Genomic DNA, 16077 nt, shown 5'->3' with positions numbered 1-16077 from the left:
TTAAGAGGCGTTTGGACAATGTCCTTAATAAGGTGCTTTAACTCTCAGTCAGCCCTGAATTGCCAGGCGGTTGGACCAGATGGCTGTTGTAGGTCCCTGCTCTATTCTATCCCATGCTATGCTACTCCATGCTATCGTATCCTACACTACCCTACGCTATCCCATCCCATCCCATCCCATCCCATCCCATCCCATCCCATCCCATCCCATCCCGCTTTGCATCTGGGACAGATCTGCAGCCAGCGAGGGGGTTTGTGCCCAGGGTGCTGTGAGCCGCCCTGACGTGGCAGCGCACCATCGGCACGGTTTGGGTGCCATGCCTGCACGCCGTGGGGGCGGGCCTGGGAAGGGGCTTACGTGTGCGCGGCCGCGGTGCTCCCCCTCCCCGGCTGGGGCCACGAGTGGGGTGCGGTCTGGGCTGTGCCCCAGCTTGTGCCACCGCTCCCCTCCCTGGCCGTCCCCAGCGGGGACAGTGGCCTCGGGCACTGGGGAGAAACAGGGGCAGGGGGATGGCTCCTGGAGAGAGCGGGACGCGAGGCGGGGGACGCGGAGCCGGCACCCTCTGCCCCTGCCCCGCGGGTACGGCCCTCCCGGGGGCGGCGCGGCCGTCCCGTGTCGCGGCTGCCGGTCCCTGCCGTGTGGGGCACTGGCACCGACGGGCGGTCCCGTCCCGTCCCCCGCCGCGCGCAGGGTTTCGGTCCCGCGACGCGAGGCGCGGCGTGGCTGTGCCGCGGGGACACGGCGGCGGCTTCGCGTGGGACGGGGGCTGGGGGCGGCGGCGACAAGCAGCGACGGGGCCGCGGGCGGGCGGGCTCCGCCGCCGCCGCCGCCACCGGCCTCCCGCGGGCACGCGCGGCGGGCGCGGCCTCGCCCCTCACGCGGGGCGCGCCCCCCTCCCCGGCGCCGCGGGGCGGGCAGCGCGCGCCGCCGCCGCCCCGGCCGCGCGTGGGGCGCGGGCGCGGCGGCGGGAGGAAGGGGCCGAGTTATGTAAAGCCCCGCGGCGCGGGGAGGAGGCAGGGGCGCTGCCGGCGGCGCTGCGGCGGCGCAGGTTGGTTCGGAGCGCGGGGGACGGCGGCCTGGCGCAGGCCCGCGGCGGAGGGAAAGCGGCTTATGCCCCCCCCCCGCGTTGCCATGGAGACGGGCGGGCGGCGGCGGCGGCGGCGGGGCTGTCAGTGAGGGACCGCACCGGGCACCGGGGCGGCGGCGGCGGCGGCGGCGGCGGCGGGGAGGCCGCGGCGGCGGCAGCGGCAGACATGGACTCGCACTGCGACTGTGCCGAGCCTCCGGCCGCCGAGCAGCCGTCGGGGAGGATCAACAAAACCGCCTTCAAACTGTTCAAGAGGAGGAAATCCGGGGCCACCATGCCGAGCATCTTCGGGGTGAGGAGCAAAGGCGGGGAGGGGAAGGGCGCCGGCAAGGCGGGCATGGTGCGGAGCCGCACGCACGACGGCTTGGCCGACGCCGTGCTGGAGAGCGGCAAGAAGGAGGAACCCGGCGGCGGCGGCGAGCCGCAGGGCAAGGAGGCGCAGGGCCGGCCGGCCGGCAGCCTCGGCGGCTCCGCCGGCGCCTCGGTGGCCAAGTCGCACAGCTTCTTCTCGCTGCTGCGGAAGAACGGCAGGCCGGAGAACGGCAAGGCGGAGGGCGCGGATCAGCGGGCTGGCGGCAGACAAAAGAAGGGGCTGAAGGGGATCTTCAGCAGCATGCGGTGGCATAAAAAGGACAAAAACGGCAAGGAGGAGAGAGGGGAAACCTCGGAGATCCCGTCCGGCCTCATTATGCCGGGCTCTCTGACCGCCAGCCTGGAGTGCATCAAGGAGGAGACGCCAAAACCTTTGTCTGAACCCCCCGGTGGCGCCGGAGACACCGGGCTGGAACCGCCGCGGGAGAAGCGCGGCGGCGGCGGCGGCGGCGAGGCGCTGGGCTCGGCCGGGGAGCCCGGCGCGGGGGACGGGCAGCCGCGGGAGGGCAGCCCCCCGCCCCGGGAGGACCCCGCCGCTGCCGGGCGGCGACCCGAAGAGCTCAGCCGCGAGCGACCGGACCCGGGCGCCGGAGAGGTTGGGACTGCGAAGGATGCGGCCATAACAGGTGACATTCCAATAACGACTATCCCCCCTGTTGAACCTCACTGTGATAGCGGTCAAGAGACGGCAGCCGCCCCTGACCCTTCCTCTGTTGATCCACCCTCAGAGCAGTCCATTGATCGTATTTGTTTGATGTTTGCTGACGTGACTTCACTGAAAAGCTTTGACTCTCTTACAGGCTGCGGAGATATTATTGCGGACCATGAGGAGGATGTGGGCGGCGGGAGTGGCGGCTGCGAGAAGAGCACCCCCGGGGCCGGCAAGCTGGGTGCCTCCAAGAAGCACCCCACCATGGTGGCCTACCAGGGAGGAGGGGAGGAGATGGCCAGCCCCGACCAGGTGGATGACACCTACCTGCAGGAGTTCTGGGACATGCTGTCACAGACAGAGGAGACCCAGAGAGAAGGAGGAGGAGGAGGAGGAGGAGGAGGTGGAGGAGGGACAAAGAAGGCCGAGGGGCTGAAGGAGAACCGAGGTACCGAGGGGGCCCAGAACAGGGTGGCGGTGAAGCGTGGTGGCCTCCACCAGATCCCCATTCACCTCAACCACAAAGAGGAGCAGAAGGGCAGGGAGAAGGAGCAGCAGGAAGGTGTCCCGAACAGTGACGAGGGCTACTGTGATTCCACCACCCCTGGTCCTGAGGAGGATGGTTCCACAAGCATCCAGAAGGAGACCATCCCCAGGGACAGCTACAGCGGGGATGCTCTCTATGACCTCTACGCCGAGCCGGATGAGAACCCGCCAGCGGGACCTACAGATGAAGAGGTCACCTGCGTGCTGCGCTCCAAGCCCGTGTCTCCAATAACAACCTTGTGCTCCCTGAAAACACCCTCAAGCACAGTGAAGGACTCCAAGATACCTATCAGCATTAAACACCTTTCGTCTTCGCATCCTGCCAGCCACGGGGCTGACGCCAGTAACAGCAATCATGTTGCACACCATCACCTGGCCAAGAGCGAGATGCACAGAACAAAAATCCCTGTCTCTAAAGTATTGGTACGCCGGGTCAGTAACAGGGGCTTAGCAGGGACAACAGTGAAAGCTGCCATGTATCAGGACAGTGCCAAAAAGTAGTTGAGTAAGAGGTGGAGACAAAGACAGACAGCAAGGGCGGTGTGTGAAAGTCTGCACAGGAGACCACGGATAATGAATTAGTTTTGCATCACCCGAGAAAAGGCACCTAAAAGGCTTACTTCGCTGTACTCCATGGGCCTGCACTTCTGAATCCCTTCTTACTGTAGTGTATGGCTGAAAATAACGTCAACTTCTTTTTGAGCACTTTTTTTTACATTTGTATCTTTTTTCTGCAGCACTAAACACTGGGGAGGTTCATTTTTACATGCCTTTTTGGAAGCAGGACTCGGATTATGAACCTAAATGAGCATCCTTCCTCACGCAAAGCAGTGCCATGAGGTCTTCAAGGGAACAGAGTTCCAAAAGGAGCTACACAGGAGGTTCTCCAGTACACTTACCTTTTAATCGTTTCTGGAGGGTAGGTGCCTGGCTCTCCGAAAAATGATGTTTGTTCTACAAGATGTTGGAAAAAATACCAAGCAAAAAACAACCAACCTAACAGGTATTTTACCTGCTGTAGGAACGAGAGCACTGCTCAGCAGCAGACTTGATTGACTTGCATGCAGTAGCTCACTAAGGAGTTAGGTGGACTTGTCTAACAGGAAAGCATATTTTTGTTTGTCTGTCTGTCTGGTTGGTTTTGATCTGGTCTAATGGACACCTGACATAGGTTCAGATGTTTACATCAATACTTGTCCGATAACGCATACAATCAGGTTCAGGGAAACATTTTACTAAATGCCAATATATACACACTGTTCACATTTATACAATAACTTGCTCACCGTGTGTAAATATATACATATTTTAGCAGATTTACTCAATGCTACAAATTTTTTATAGAAAAAAAATAATCACCCGTCTGTATTATCTAGAGTTTAAGCAAGAGTTAGTTTTTATAGGTAGATAATTTTACAGTTCTAAAATGATAGAACTTTGTGTAAGTACCTTAAATTAGAGCAAAACTCTTGTTTTGTATGGGCTCATGCATCCCCAGATAAGTAAGTCTGAAGTGCTGATTTTATTCCAGTGGCGCATTCCACGGGTCAGAGCTGAGGTTCTGACAGCATTGCCACTGCAAACCTCTATTTTCAGGGGTTTAGGCAAAAGTTGCTCTGGGCTTAAACCTTGCAGAGAAGGAACCCAGGAAAGAAACTTGTTTTTTAATTATTATTTTTAAAAATATATAAAATTAGTTTTTGACTATTTAAAGAAAGTTTGGGTTCTCAGTGCTTTTATTTTCATTCTTAATAACGTCAGAATAATTTTACTTTTAAGAGAGAAAGAGAAATATGGTAAGCTAGTGGTACATAAAATGGTCTGATGAGCTTGGCTCTTATGAGAAATGTATTAATGGCCAGGATGTTTTTTAGTAGTGGCTACTCTATATGGGCATTGACAACATTTCAGAGAAATTTAATAGGGTTTTAATGTGCCTGAGGACGTATTTTTATGATACACTGAAAAATCTCCAAAAATCACTGAAGTCTAAAGGTAAATGTTATGTATTTACAGAATATTTTGATACAAGTATTTAATCATCAGACCACAGTTAGTATAAAATATATGCTCCAGTGTATCTGAAAAATAATATACATTTTAAAAATATACATGTCTATATTATGCAGAGAATCCTAAATTCACATCATTGAAGCTAATGGGTCTGATCTTACATAGCAGTTGGTTTTATTGTCTCTTAAATTGAAAGAAAAGAAAGGAAAATAAATATACAGAATATGCATTTGAGGGATATTAAGGTTATAGATAACCATAAAAAGCCATGAAATGCCATAGTAAGAATTGTATATATGTATATGTGTGGTTCACTGGGGAAATGACCTTGTAGTCACAAGGGTAAAATTGGCATCTAGTTCTGAAATTACTGCAGGATTTAATACCAAACTGCAACGCCCCGGCAAACAGGGAGAAAGTGTTAGATTTCCTGATCAGTCCCTGTTTTCATGGTTTGAGTAAGAACCTTAATACACTTCAAAGAAGATTATTTTATGTTTTCTTCCTAGCATATATGTGTGTGGTTTTCTATGTCCCTGCTCACACAGGCGTGTTGTACATATGCATGCGTAGCCAGAGCGCACCTCCTCCTAGGGTACGTGCACCTTGGGCGAAGGCGCCCACCCGTGCATACTCGCACTCATGTGAACACAGCCATGCATGTATGCTCCCACACACAGGGTGAGGGGATGCGCTCTAGATCTGTCTCCAGACATGCTGGCAGTGATTTCCTTTGCTTGAGAAAGGGATTTGCATTTGGCCTAACTCTGCTTGTGCATTTTAGAAAGTTAAAGCTGAAATACCCTCAAAAGGATGAATGTACAGAACATGTAATATTACCCTGGACCTCAGCCCTAAACCTAACATTCCTTTTTCTGTTCTTTTGGTTTTGTTTGACTGTGAGGGACGCATCTTTCCTTGCATGACAACTCCGCATAAAAATCATAATTCCCCATTTTATTGTAAGGACAAATTTTGCAGAGATTTTCTATAGGGTACTGGAAGTTGAGAGGGAGGGAGGATGTGATGAGCTTGGGGTGGTACCGTAAAAACTGGAAGCACCGAGTACAGGTAGTAGGAGCGGTGCATCTTTAAACCACTAGAAGATAACCAGCTACCATCTCTACAAGACTTGTGTGTGGCAAATTATTCATCATAGGCATTTTGTTTGCGTCGTGGCACGTCTGTATTGAGAAACCAATAGAGTGACACTAGACTAGCTCCCTCTCACTTAATGACTAACAGGAATCATTATTAAAATGCTTTGGCTTCCCTTCATTTTTCTCTCGCTCCTTTGTTTTCTGCCCCGTTTCCCCTCCATCCTCTGCATGCTGGCGGGCAGCTTCTTCCTCAGCGCTAACCCCTGGTGTGGAGCGGGGAGCCTTGGGCTGGCAGCCGAGCAGGGAGTGGGAGGGCAGCCGCACTCCCTGCCAAGGCCAGGTGCTCCCCAGTCGCGCTCCCAAGCTTTCTATCGCATACCCAGTGTAAGTACATTTTGCAGATCTCTTGGCGGTTCGTTTGGCTGCTTGCTATGTACATATTTTAAGGACAATCATATCCTTAAAAGGAAAATGGGAAAGTAGCTTGTAGTAGGGCGTCAGTATTTTGAATCATTGTGACATACTGACGTTGATTCAGGGTAATGGTTGTGTGAGAGTAACAATACAATTTAATGCTCAAATTAACTCTTGTATTTATAAAACTCACTTCTGTCTTTAAGCCATCTATGGTTTTTATTTTGAAAAGTAATAGAAAATTTGATATTTACTAGGGCTTTCAATTTTCGTACAAATATATTTGTATAACTCCACACAATGCCTAAAACAATCACTGGAAGGAGGTTCGAAGGCTTTCTTAAGACCTGTATTTAATTCCTGAAAGATCCCTGTGAAATACTGTGAGATGCCTAAGAACAAATAGTTAATGGCTTGCTGGATTCAAAGGCTGAGACATAAGGAGGTAATAGTCCTGAGGCATTCTGTGGTGGTTTGCATTCTTATTTGTGTTACCCTGTTCAAGCGTGTATTTTCCTTGGCTTTGGTGGGTATCAAGGTAGAAATGGTGTTCTGAGTCCCAAAGATAACATTCCCAATGCTGTTGTCATTTTGATTTTCTTAAAGAATACTTCCCTGCATTTGTTTTATTTGTTATTTTGTGGTCTGAATGCTGCTTTGTAATTATCAGCTTGTATGTCATTCATAAAGGATTTTATAGGTCAGGACTTGGCATTTAGTTATATGTACTCTTTGCACTTTCAGGTCACTACTGGTAAATTTTGTATGTTCTTAGGATTTTTCTATATATTGCTCAGTGTTTTATAGCTATCTACAGTGATTTCAGTGGTATACATTCCTGTCCTGTGTATCAGCACGGAAGATTTCCTTTCAGTAGCATGAAATGATGTTTTCGTGGACTACTTTTGTCATGGTAGCAGTTAAGTTTCCTGTACTATCTGTATGTGTGGCCTGCAACAGACATAAAGGGTCTTATTTTGCCTGTAGTGCGTATGCATTTTGCTCTTGCCAGTAATAGGACTCAAACACACGTAGTAGATTTCAGAAGAAATTCCATGACTAGACTAAGAAAAATCTATGTTCAGTCTTATTCCATCAATCACCAGCATTTTCCTCATCCACTGTGAATATCCTCACCGCCATTCACGGTAGTAGAGGACTGAATTTTAAAGATTACATGCATAGATGTACACTATAAAAATTAATTCACTGATTATTTTTTAATGCATTTTACTAAATTATTTATCTAAGCTAAGTGAATATTGCACCAAAGTCTTTGAAACGTCTGATACAGATGGCATTTTCAGTAAGATGCTGTACATGCAGATGAGCCAAATTAACAAGCTTTGCTTAGCAAAGCAAAACGTGGTTGTTTCTTAAATTTGTAGTACTGACTGAGCTTGCAGGTCAAAAGGAGCCATTGATTCTGCGACATGGCCAGGCTCTGAGGGTTTTTTTCCCGCTCTAATGGACTACTTTCAGAAAGGGCTTTTCAGCAAGATAATGGTATGAAAGAGACAGTTCACAGTAACAATAGACACTCACAAGGCAGATGGTTATCTAACAGCCACAATGGGGTACTCTAAGCAAGGTGGCCTGAAAATGTGTTTTGATAGTTATTGATATGAAAGGCTGAGGCTTCTGTCTTGGAAAAACAAAGTGATGCCGACTCAGAGATGCTGCAGAAGTGAGTCTTGGCAGAATTTACATGTGAGAAGCTTCTGCAGGGGTTGTTGTTGTTCGTTTCCCTCCCCCCCCCCCTTTTTTTTTTGCTTTGTTTATGTTTTCATTACGATGACATAACCCCACGTGTCTGAGCACGATTGCACAACAACTGACTCTTCTGAAATTCAGTGCTGAGAATACACTGTCAGTTGTCTTCGGGGGCCTGGGACCGGTTCCTGCTGGACACTCAGAAGGGATGGAGTGATGGGACTCCCTTGTTACGAGCCCACATGCTGTTTACTGTGAGCAGGAGGTGTCTGAATCTGTCTTGCTCTTTGTGTTTAGAGGACAGTGTATTTTTAGTTTGACTCACAGGAATTCCTTAGCTCATCATTAGCTCCATTTTGTCATCTTCCTTGTGTGCATCTCGACTAGGAATGGTCAGCATTGCTTCGACATTTCCTAGGTCCATTTCATGTCCAGAGAAATGGAAGAACTTGTCACATGCAAAGGAGTAAGAGCTGTAACCACTTGAGCCATGTCCTGGGGGCCTTTTTTCCTGCAAAAGCAGGTTGCTAAAGCTCGTCTTGCCTTAGAGGGTTTCTCCATCCAAAACAGTGAGCACTATTGCCTGGGACCCCTTCTTTTCGTGGTCTCTCATTCCCTCTCAGCCGTACTGCAGTTGCTTAGGAAACTGAGATTTTTGATCTAGCCTTCCAGTACTAGAAAAGAGGAGCTGCTGCCAGTGTGTTCTTCAGAAAGTCTTTGCTCCTACTTCTTGGTCTTGAAAAAATGAATTCACCTCCAGAACAAGTGGCAAAGATACTTAAAATGGAGATATCTGCTGTGTGATCTCATACACGGGGATGAGGATGCTGAGTGAATTTTGCATAGAGTGGAGTGCATCCCTGCATTTTCCTGTTGTGGACAATTTAGCAAATCTAGCAGGGAAGCATGTCACTCTTGTAGGAGTGCCCAGAAGCTGTTTGTTATGGAGACTGTGCCCGGATTTTCTTTATCTTTGGTCAGAACTGGTTTTCTTTTTCCTTTCTGTACATGTTTAAATAAATAGAACCAAAGTTGTAGCGAAGAAAGGAAAAGGATATGTACTTCACAGGGCAAGGAGTTTATACTGCTAGGCTGAAAGGCTTCTTTTAACTGGCTAAAAGAAGATTGCTTTGCCTACTTTAACAGCACATCCAAGCAATGCTCTGCCATAGAGGCTAATCCAGCTATGTCCACAAAGTTAGAAAACTGGCATTTGCCAACATGACAATCTCTTTCCAAGGTCCGGTTCTGCTGTGGCAAAGCTTCCACTGACTGCAGTAAGAACTGGCAAAGGTCCTTAATCTCTTAATCTTAAGGAAATAGGATGTGTTTCTTAAATTAAGTCTTCCCTTTTTTTAAAGATTAACGTTATTCAGGTGATTGTGCAGTCTTTTGTATTACTGTAGTAGTATTTTCACTGATCTGAATGCAAAACATGTCTTTCCTTTGTTTTTCCATCTTAACAAGCAGCCACTCCCGCACATAACTCCAGTGCTCAGCATGTTTAAATTACAGCTAACACAATCACTGCCTTCCTTAATTTAACTTGTGATGGCAAAACCAGGACCAGATCCTTTCCAGAGCACTAAACGCCCTGCTTATTGTGTCGTTGTTCATGTTTTTTATATGGTAGCTAATGGTGCCTCCCTTTAATTATTACACAGCCACATTTTAAATCTGCTTTTAGGGAGAACGGTACATAGGGAGTGAGTGGTAAGATCTTTAACAGATTTTTATTATTTTGGATGATGTTGCATCAAAACAGTTGCTATTTCAGTATCAGGTTGTTACCATGGGCTTTTTATGCAGATGCAACTGGAAGCTTTGAACATAATGTGCTTGTAAAAGAAAATTGGCTACATCTGCTTTGAATTAAGTCTGACCTTAAAATGTAAAAGCTACACATCTGGTGATGTTTCTTGGTTAATGGCAGTGAAGGGGAAGCTGTGCCCCAACTCACCTGTACCCTGCAGACTGGGGGAGCAAGACATTGTCACTGGGAGAATTTGCTGCCTGACCCTGCCGTGTGGTCACAGCAGAGGGGTGCAGGGTGTCACCATGTGGAGGTGGCTGCCAGATTGGACAGCAGCAGGAAAAGCCAGGATGGTGGTGCTGTGCTGGTGTGGCAAGGCTGATAGGGTACCTGGGAGATAGGATGAAAGCAAAGGCTGGACCTCTGGTCCTTGTGGAAAAAGAGACTTAAACACGCCTGTGACATTTGGCTCCTTTTTTTCATGCATTGATGCTGGGATTGCTGTCTAACTAAGTTAGGAGCCAGACTGTGTGAGTCTGGGTGTGCTGAAGCCGGTGCTCCTGCCAATGAGCTACAGCGTGACTGCTCTCTTCAACACCTGAGCAGTGCTCAGTGCCTTTGTTTGTGAAGGTAGTTTTAGCACAGAGACTTCCACAATTCCCTTGTAGCCCAGCACCGACCCATGGCATCTCACTGCTCTTCCACCCTCATTTTGCCAGAGGGATGTGAAGATCCAAGCCCTTGGCAGGGTGGTGAGTGCTGGCTGCACCTTCGCAGCCCAAGGGCAGGTGGGGAGGGGTTGTAAGACAGGCTGTGCAGCAGCAGCACCAAGTCCCAGGTAGAGTGCAAGTAACTTTCTGCAGCACATGACTTGATAGAAGCAAGAGGGAGCAGGACTAAAGCTGTTGCCTTTGTATAAAGTAGAAGTAAATCCTTTGCCATGGGAGAGATTGCAACAGCTGGAGGAGATCTCAGTCCACCAGTATTTCCTCTGAAATCAGTGGATCTGTTCATGGTGTTGGTTGTTATTGAGTGAAGATCCCCTGATTTGGCCCCATCTGAGTTTTCCTTGCTATGTTTGTCAGCAGAGTCTGTCTCAGGAAAGCTCTAGGTGGGTTGCGGCCCTGTTGAAATCGGGGATGAGTATGAATGTGGTTGGTGGAAAATTCAGATTCAGTAAGTCCAGAAAACACAGGATGGCTTCAGTTTTTTATCGCAGCACAACTCTGCTTGAATATCATGGTGTGCCTGAGGAAAAGGTAGCAGGGACTGCTCCACGCTGCATCTGACAAACCGATGCTCTCGGGGTTTCCTACGTGCTGAAAGGGACATATGTGTCCTGTTAGAAGACACTTAACCTGTTTCTATAAGACATGTTATAGCTGACAGATCACAGTTAATTACAATTTTCCCTCATATTTTTTGTGTCAGCCCCCTCCAGTAACGTAGTATACGACCTATTCAAGATAGTGAGCGAGTAAAGCCAGAACTCCCTGTTCTTATTTAAATGGTTTGCTAATAATCTGGCCAGTCTGTGTGCACCACCTTCTTCTTAGTGAAAATTCACTCCAGGGAGTGTTTTTATAACAGACTGTTAGACACACTCTGCTCCTTTCCACCTCTACAAACTTCGATGAGTATGTGTCTCCTCAAATCGCTGTATTCTTAGCGTATTTACAACCTAACTGATAGCAATAGATGTCTTTCTTCCCTGGCAGTTCACAAGGATATACTAATCAGTGTTTATTATGTTTTTAATTCTGTAAATATTTATTTTGGTACTCTGTGTATTTATTGGCACTGATTCTGGTGTTTGCTTATGTGTCATTGTAAATGTTGATGGTTCCAATAGTCTTGCTTCTAATGAATGTAAGGAACTCAGACTAACTGCACTTTTCTTCCATTCAAAAATCTTACAGTGAAAAATATTCCCACTGTCATATTATGTGTTATAATGAATACAGTTAATAAAATCAGTTGTCACTTTTCATTGACGAATGTGAAGGTTACTTTTTGATGTTCGAGCCAGAGATAGAGCCAATCTATTCAGTGCACTGGAAAATACTAGGCTTTTGAAAGCAAGACATTAGGGAATTATGTCCCCAAAATAGCATGAAAGAGAATACTTGGGCATGCGTGCACTTTCATTTTTATGTAAAAATGCCTTTAGCAGTTTTACTAATAACATCATAGGATAACTAGACTAAATTCATTACTTATGGGAGGGCTTTTGTAAATGAGAGAGTTTTGGGCTTCTGGTCTTCTGTTTCGTCAGTATGGTTTTTTGGGGGAGGGTTATTTGGTTTTTTGTTGTTGCTTGTTTTGCGGGTTTTACCTTTTAAACTACTTAGACTGTGGAAATAGACTGAGTTGCATTCTGGTTTTCAAATCAGCTTTGCTTCCTGGTTCTCCTGGTCAGGAACCCAGCCGGGAAGCTGGTTTGCTTGGCACAAGCTGACTTTGGAGTCACAGTTTTGGTGTGACAGCTAGAAAATGCAGTCTGCTGTAAGCTACATTTCCTCCCTTAAAACTGGGACTTGACTACTATGAAGTGACATTTATTAGAACCTCTGTTTTGCAACTTTCTCTAAATTTCTTGCATTTAGAAGATGCATAAATAATTTGCATCAGTCTGGCTTTAATCCTTAACTGTATTTACTTCACCTTAGCTGAGTAGTAGTGCCTTGCTGTGGGTTCTCCCATGTTATTACTTGTCCGTGGAAGATACTGAATCAGCCAGAACAAGAACTGGAATAAAATCTGGTCAAAAGTTTTAACAGCAAAGAAAAAGGTATGAAAAGCTCATTATGCAAGTAAGGAGCAGGACACTGTGACACAGTATAAATTGAACCTATGTTCACAAAAGCATAAATCCTCTTTCCAATAGCTGGAATGAGGCTGAAGAAATGTTTTCCCAGTGATTTAATGCACAAGCAATTTTACACTCAGGCCTTCTCAGCCTATGTCCCCTATTTCACGTTCATGTCTTTTATCCTATGCATCTGGAAGCAGAAGCATTGCAGTTTAAATTATTCCCTGCTGCAGAAGATTGCTTAGTGAGTACCTTGCTTGTATCTTTGTATAGCTACTGGGATATTCTGGGGCAAAAGGGCTGCAGTGAAATATAGGGCAAAAGTGCAGCAACCTCATGAATCTTGGTAACTGTAGATCTGTGTGGTGCAGCTGTTAACACCTCCCACATAACCAGACCGCAGTAGCCTGGCAGATCCACTGTGACAGAAAAAATTGAAACCAGGAAGACCCCTCCTGAAACCAGGAGACTTGGCCCAAATATTTTTTTTTTAAACCAAGATGAAGAGGCTGAGTTTCTAATACCGAGCTGTAAGTCCCTTCCCAATTAAAACAAAGATCGGTCATTCCTGACAATACATCTTTATGATTTTCATGGCCACCTTACTGGAAAAATGTTTGCAATGGGAGTGATGACCTGGAAATCTCCCTGTGACCAATTCGTTGAAGATGGATGCTCCATCCAATTTGCAAATCTATCAAGCAAGAAAGAGAAGAGAACATTCTTGACTTCTAATAATTGGTAAGGAGTATTGGCAAGACTAATGGACCAGTCAGCTGACTGCGAGTACTAGTCTCATTTTAAATCCTTTCCATTGAATCATGGTATTTTTCACTTTCAAAGTGATTGTACAGGAGTGAGTTTCTAGGAGCTCACATTGAGCAGATGCCTGCTCCTACCTACCACATTGCACATCTGCTTCCGATTAAAACCATTTCACAGTGCCCTGAGGGGGATGGGAAGGAGGCTCAAAGGTTCTGCAAGGGGTTATTTCAGCAGCCATGGATGCTGCTGTGGCAGCTGAGGACTAAGAACCTGCTTCATCTCTAATGACACATCACTCCTTTTGCTCTGCAGACCCTTAGCACTTGGCTCAGATACTCAGTTAGATCCTAGGAACAGGAGGTCTCCTGTTCTGACTAATAAAGGAGACTTGTCCTTGACCAGTATGTGTACTTTTTCCAGCTTAAGAAAAATGAGTATTTTTTTAAAAGATGGAGTCCCATAGCTACTATTCTAAATAAAACAAGACAAATGCAAGGAATCTGTTGAGGTATGACTCCCCACCGCTACTCCAAAGACTAACAAGCAACCCATGCTGATGCTGCATCCATATGCAAAAACCTTTCACAAAGTGGCTCTGTGCCAGCTCCCACAGGAATCCCAGGTGAGATGACCTAGAGCCAAGGGTTGCCACCAGAGGGAAGGGAGGGGTTGTGCCTTCTGAGAAAGTTCTGTCCCAGACCAGGGAGGTCTGAGGCTCTCTTCCACCACTTCCCTTCCTGATTTACAGAAAGCTGCAGGTGCCACATTTTACAGTGATCCACAAAACCAGCTGCACCTAGACGTGGTGTTGCTCAGAACTTGTGGTCTGAGGTTTTATGCTAAAATTTCACTATCACTTAAGCACCTGCATCAGGCAGGCTCAAAAGCATCGCTTGGCTGAGTCTGCACTCCCGTGTGTCACGGTGGGAGTCATGGACAGGCTCCTCCTCTGGCTGCCTTACTTTCTCTGTTGGTGAAATTCATAGGTCCCTTGGGCAGAGGAGAGACTTGAGTCAAGGTCCTCTGCGTGAAGGTCCTGAGTGAGCAGAGGTTGGCAGGGCAGAAGTGTGGCAGCATCATGGAGGTGGTGGGAGAGGCTGAGGCAGCTAAACGTAGGACAGCTAAAAACCTTGTGGGCAGCAGTGTCCTGTCCTGCTTCACAGGGAGACGGTTGCCTCCAGGGCACCTATGAAGCTCATAGTGCTTCAAGAACATATTCAGCTGTGGGCTACTGCAGCATCGGAACAAATGGTGCTGAGCAGCTCACATGGAGCTGGGAACATGCAGGGTGACATGCAGAATGCGAAGTAAACAAAAATCCCATGACTGAGCAGTATTTTAAGGACATAAATTTTGCTAAATCTGTATGTCATATAAAGCAAATCAGTTCCATTCCTGCCTAGCTCTGTTTTTTTACCTGTAAAGATGAAAACACAACCTAGTTTTGCAACAAAATAGGTTTGAATAAACAAAGGCAAATGTGTCTTAATAAATATGAGTAGTGAAAAACCTGCTCTTGGTTTTGGCTGTGAAGATACTGGCCACAATCTAAAGTGGACATGAAAAAAAAAAATCTGTTCTACTAAAATGATGTAGAGCATCAGAAAAATGACAGTAACGAAAATCAAATGGATTGTTCAGAGTATTTCTTAAGGAAAAACAGAGACAGATAAGAATCCAACTAGTCTTGGTCTATCTTTACAGTAGGGATATATTACATCTACATCTGTCTTTCTCTGAGTTTCTGCCCTTCACATTCTGCACTAGTAGATTTTGTTTACTGACAAATAACAAATCATACAAAAATGCAACTTACAGTGAAGGAATCAGTCCTGCTACTCTTTTGCTTATAGATGACTCCCCCCCTCTCCGTGTTAACAAACTAAGCTTTTGATTCTTCCAATTAGACCATACCCAGTCATTATCGAGTCACATTTAGGGTCTGATTATGCAGCTGCTGCATCTGAACAGCTTCATTCAAATCAGTAAGAAATGCTTATACGCAGCAACTGCCCGTTGCTGCTTTCTCAGGGGCTTAAAATATTTATGTCTATCATCACTGTGTGATGCTGAATTTGCCTGTATTTTTTTTCCTAGGGTCTGATAGAAAACCCCATAAATCTGCAAGTTTTATGCAAAAACAGTTGGACCAGATTACACAGTTAAGTTAACTTGTCTGTGCTGGATCTTAATTCTCTCGAGATGTAACATGTATTCAGACCAATTTAAAATAAATGACTGTATCAGAAAACAAAACAGACATCAGAGCACAAGCATAAAGGCAAATGTCAGCCCCTGGCTCTGAAACAACTGGGACCCTCAATCCAAGCTATGAAACCTTACATTTCTGCCTCAGCGCAGGCAAACACACAGCACTATTAATAGAACAGCCTTTTACTACCCTTCTGTTAGAATAGGCTTCATCGGAGGATTTACATGACTAACCAAAAGCAAAAGCCTTTTGTACTTCGTTTCCATAAGAGAAGGCCAGTGTGAAGCTGGTGTTCACTGGGCTGAATTACAGAAAATATCAGTTACTAGAAAACCAGTTACTAATTCAAAGGCATCTGTTACCATGGCATAGGTCTTCTCTTCCCTCTCCATGCCCTAGATTTAGCAGCAATGATGGGAGCTTGGTGAAAGCTCAAAAAGAATGGTTCTTACCTCTGAAAAAGAAGATGCATAGTCAAGGAAGACCACATGTTTTCATGGCAACTATGGAGTAAAGGGTTAAGACCTAGGAGATGGCTCTGAACCAATGAACAGCACAAAAGACTCCTATTAGCAAATCAAGAGCCCAATGTGCTCTCATTTCCCTCCTTGTATCTTCAATTAAAACCTTTGGGCCACAAA

General features: G+C 46.7%; 1 protein-coding gene across 2 annotated transcripts; it reads left to right on the top strand.

Annotated features, from left to right (window-relative positions):
- Positions 1–934: 934 nt before the first annotated feature.
- AMER2 (APC membrane recruitment protein 2) lies at positions 935–11641 on the top strand. 2 transcript variants are annotated; one of them, XM_056328880.1, is made up of 2 exons: positions 1122–2085; positions 2260–11641. In XM_056328880.1, the coding sequence occupies exons 1-2, from the start codon at positions 1254–1256 to the stop codon at positions 3153–3155; spliced, it is 1728 nt and encodes a 575-aa protein (XP_056184855.1). In that variant the 5' UTR covers positions 1122–1253; the 3' UTR covers positions 3156–11641. The 2 variants fall into 2 exon arrangements, with proteins under 2 accessions (XP_056184856.1, XP_056184855.1); XM_056328881.1 differs by having other exon boundaries at positions 935–11641.
- Positions 11642–16077: the final 4436 nt, after the last annotated feature.

This window comes from Falco biarmicus, chromosome 2 (assembly GCF_023638135.1).
Source record: "Falco biarmicus isolate bFalBia1 chromosome 2, bFalBia1.pri, whole genome shotgun sequence".
NCBI classification, from domain to species: Eukaryota; Metazoa; Chordata; class Aves; order Falconiformes; family Falconidae; genus Falco; species Falco biarmicus.
The sequence above is the reverse complement of the archived record's forward strand: the minus strand, read 5'-3'. Positions and strand labels throughout refer to the sequence as shown.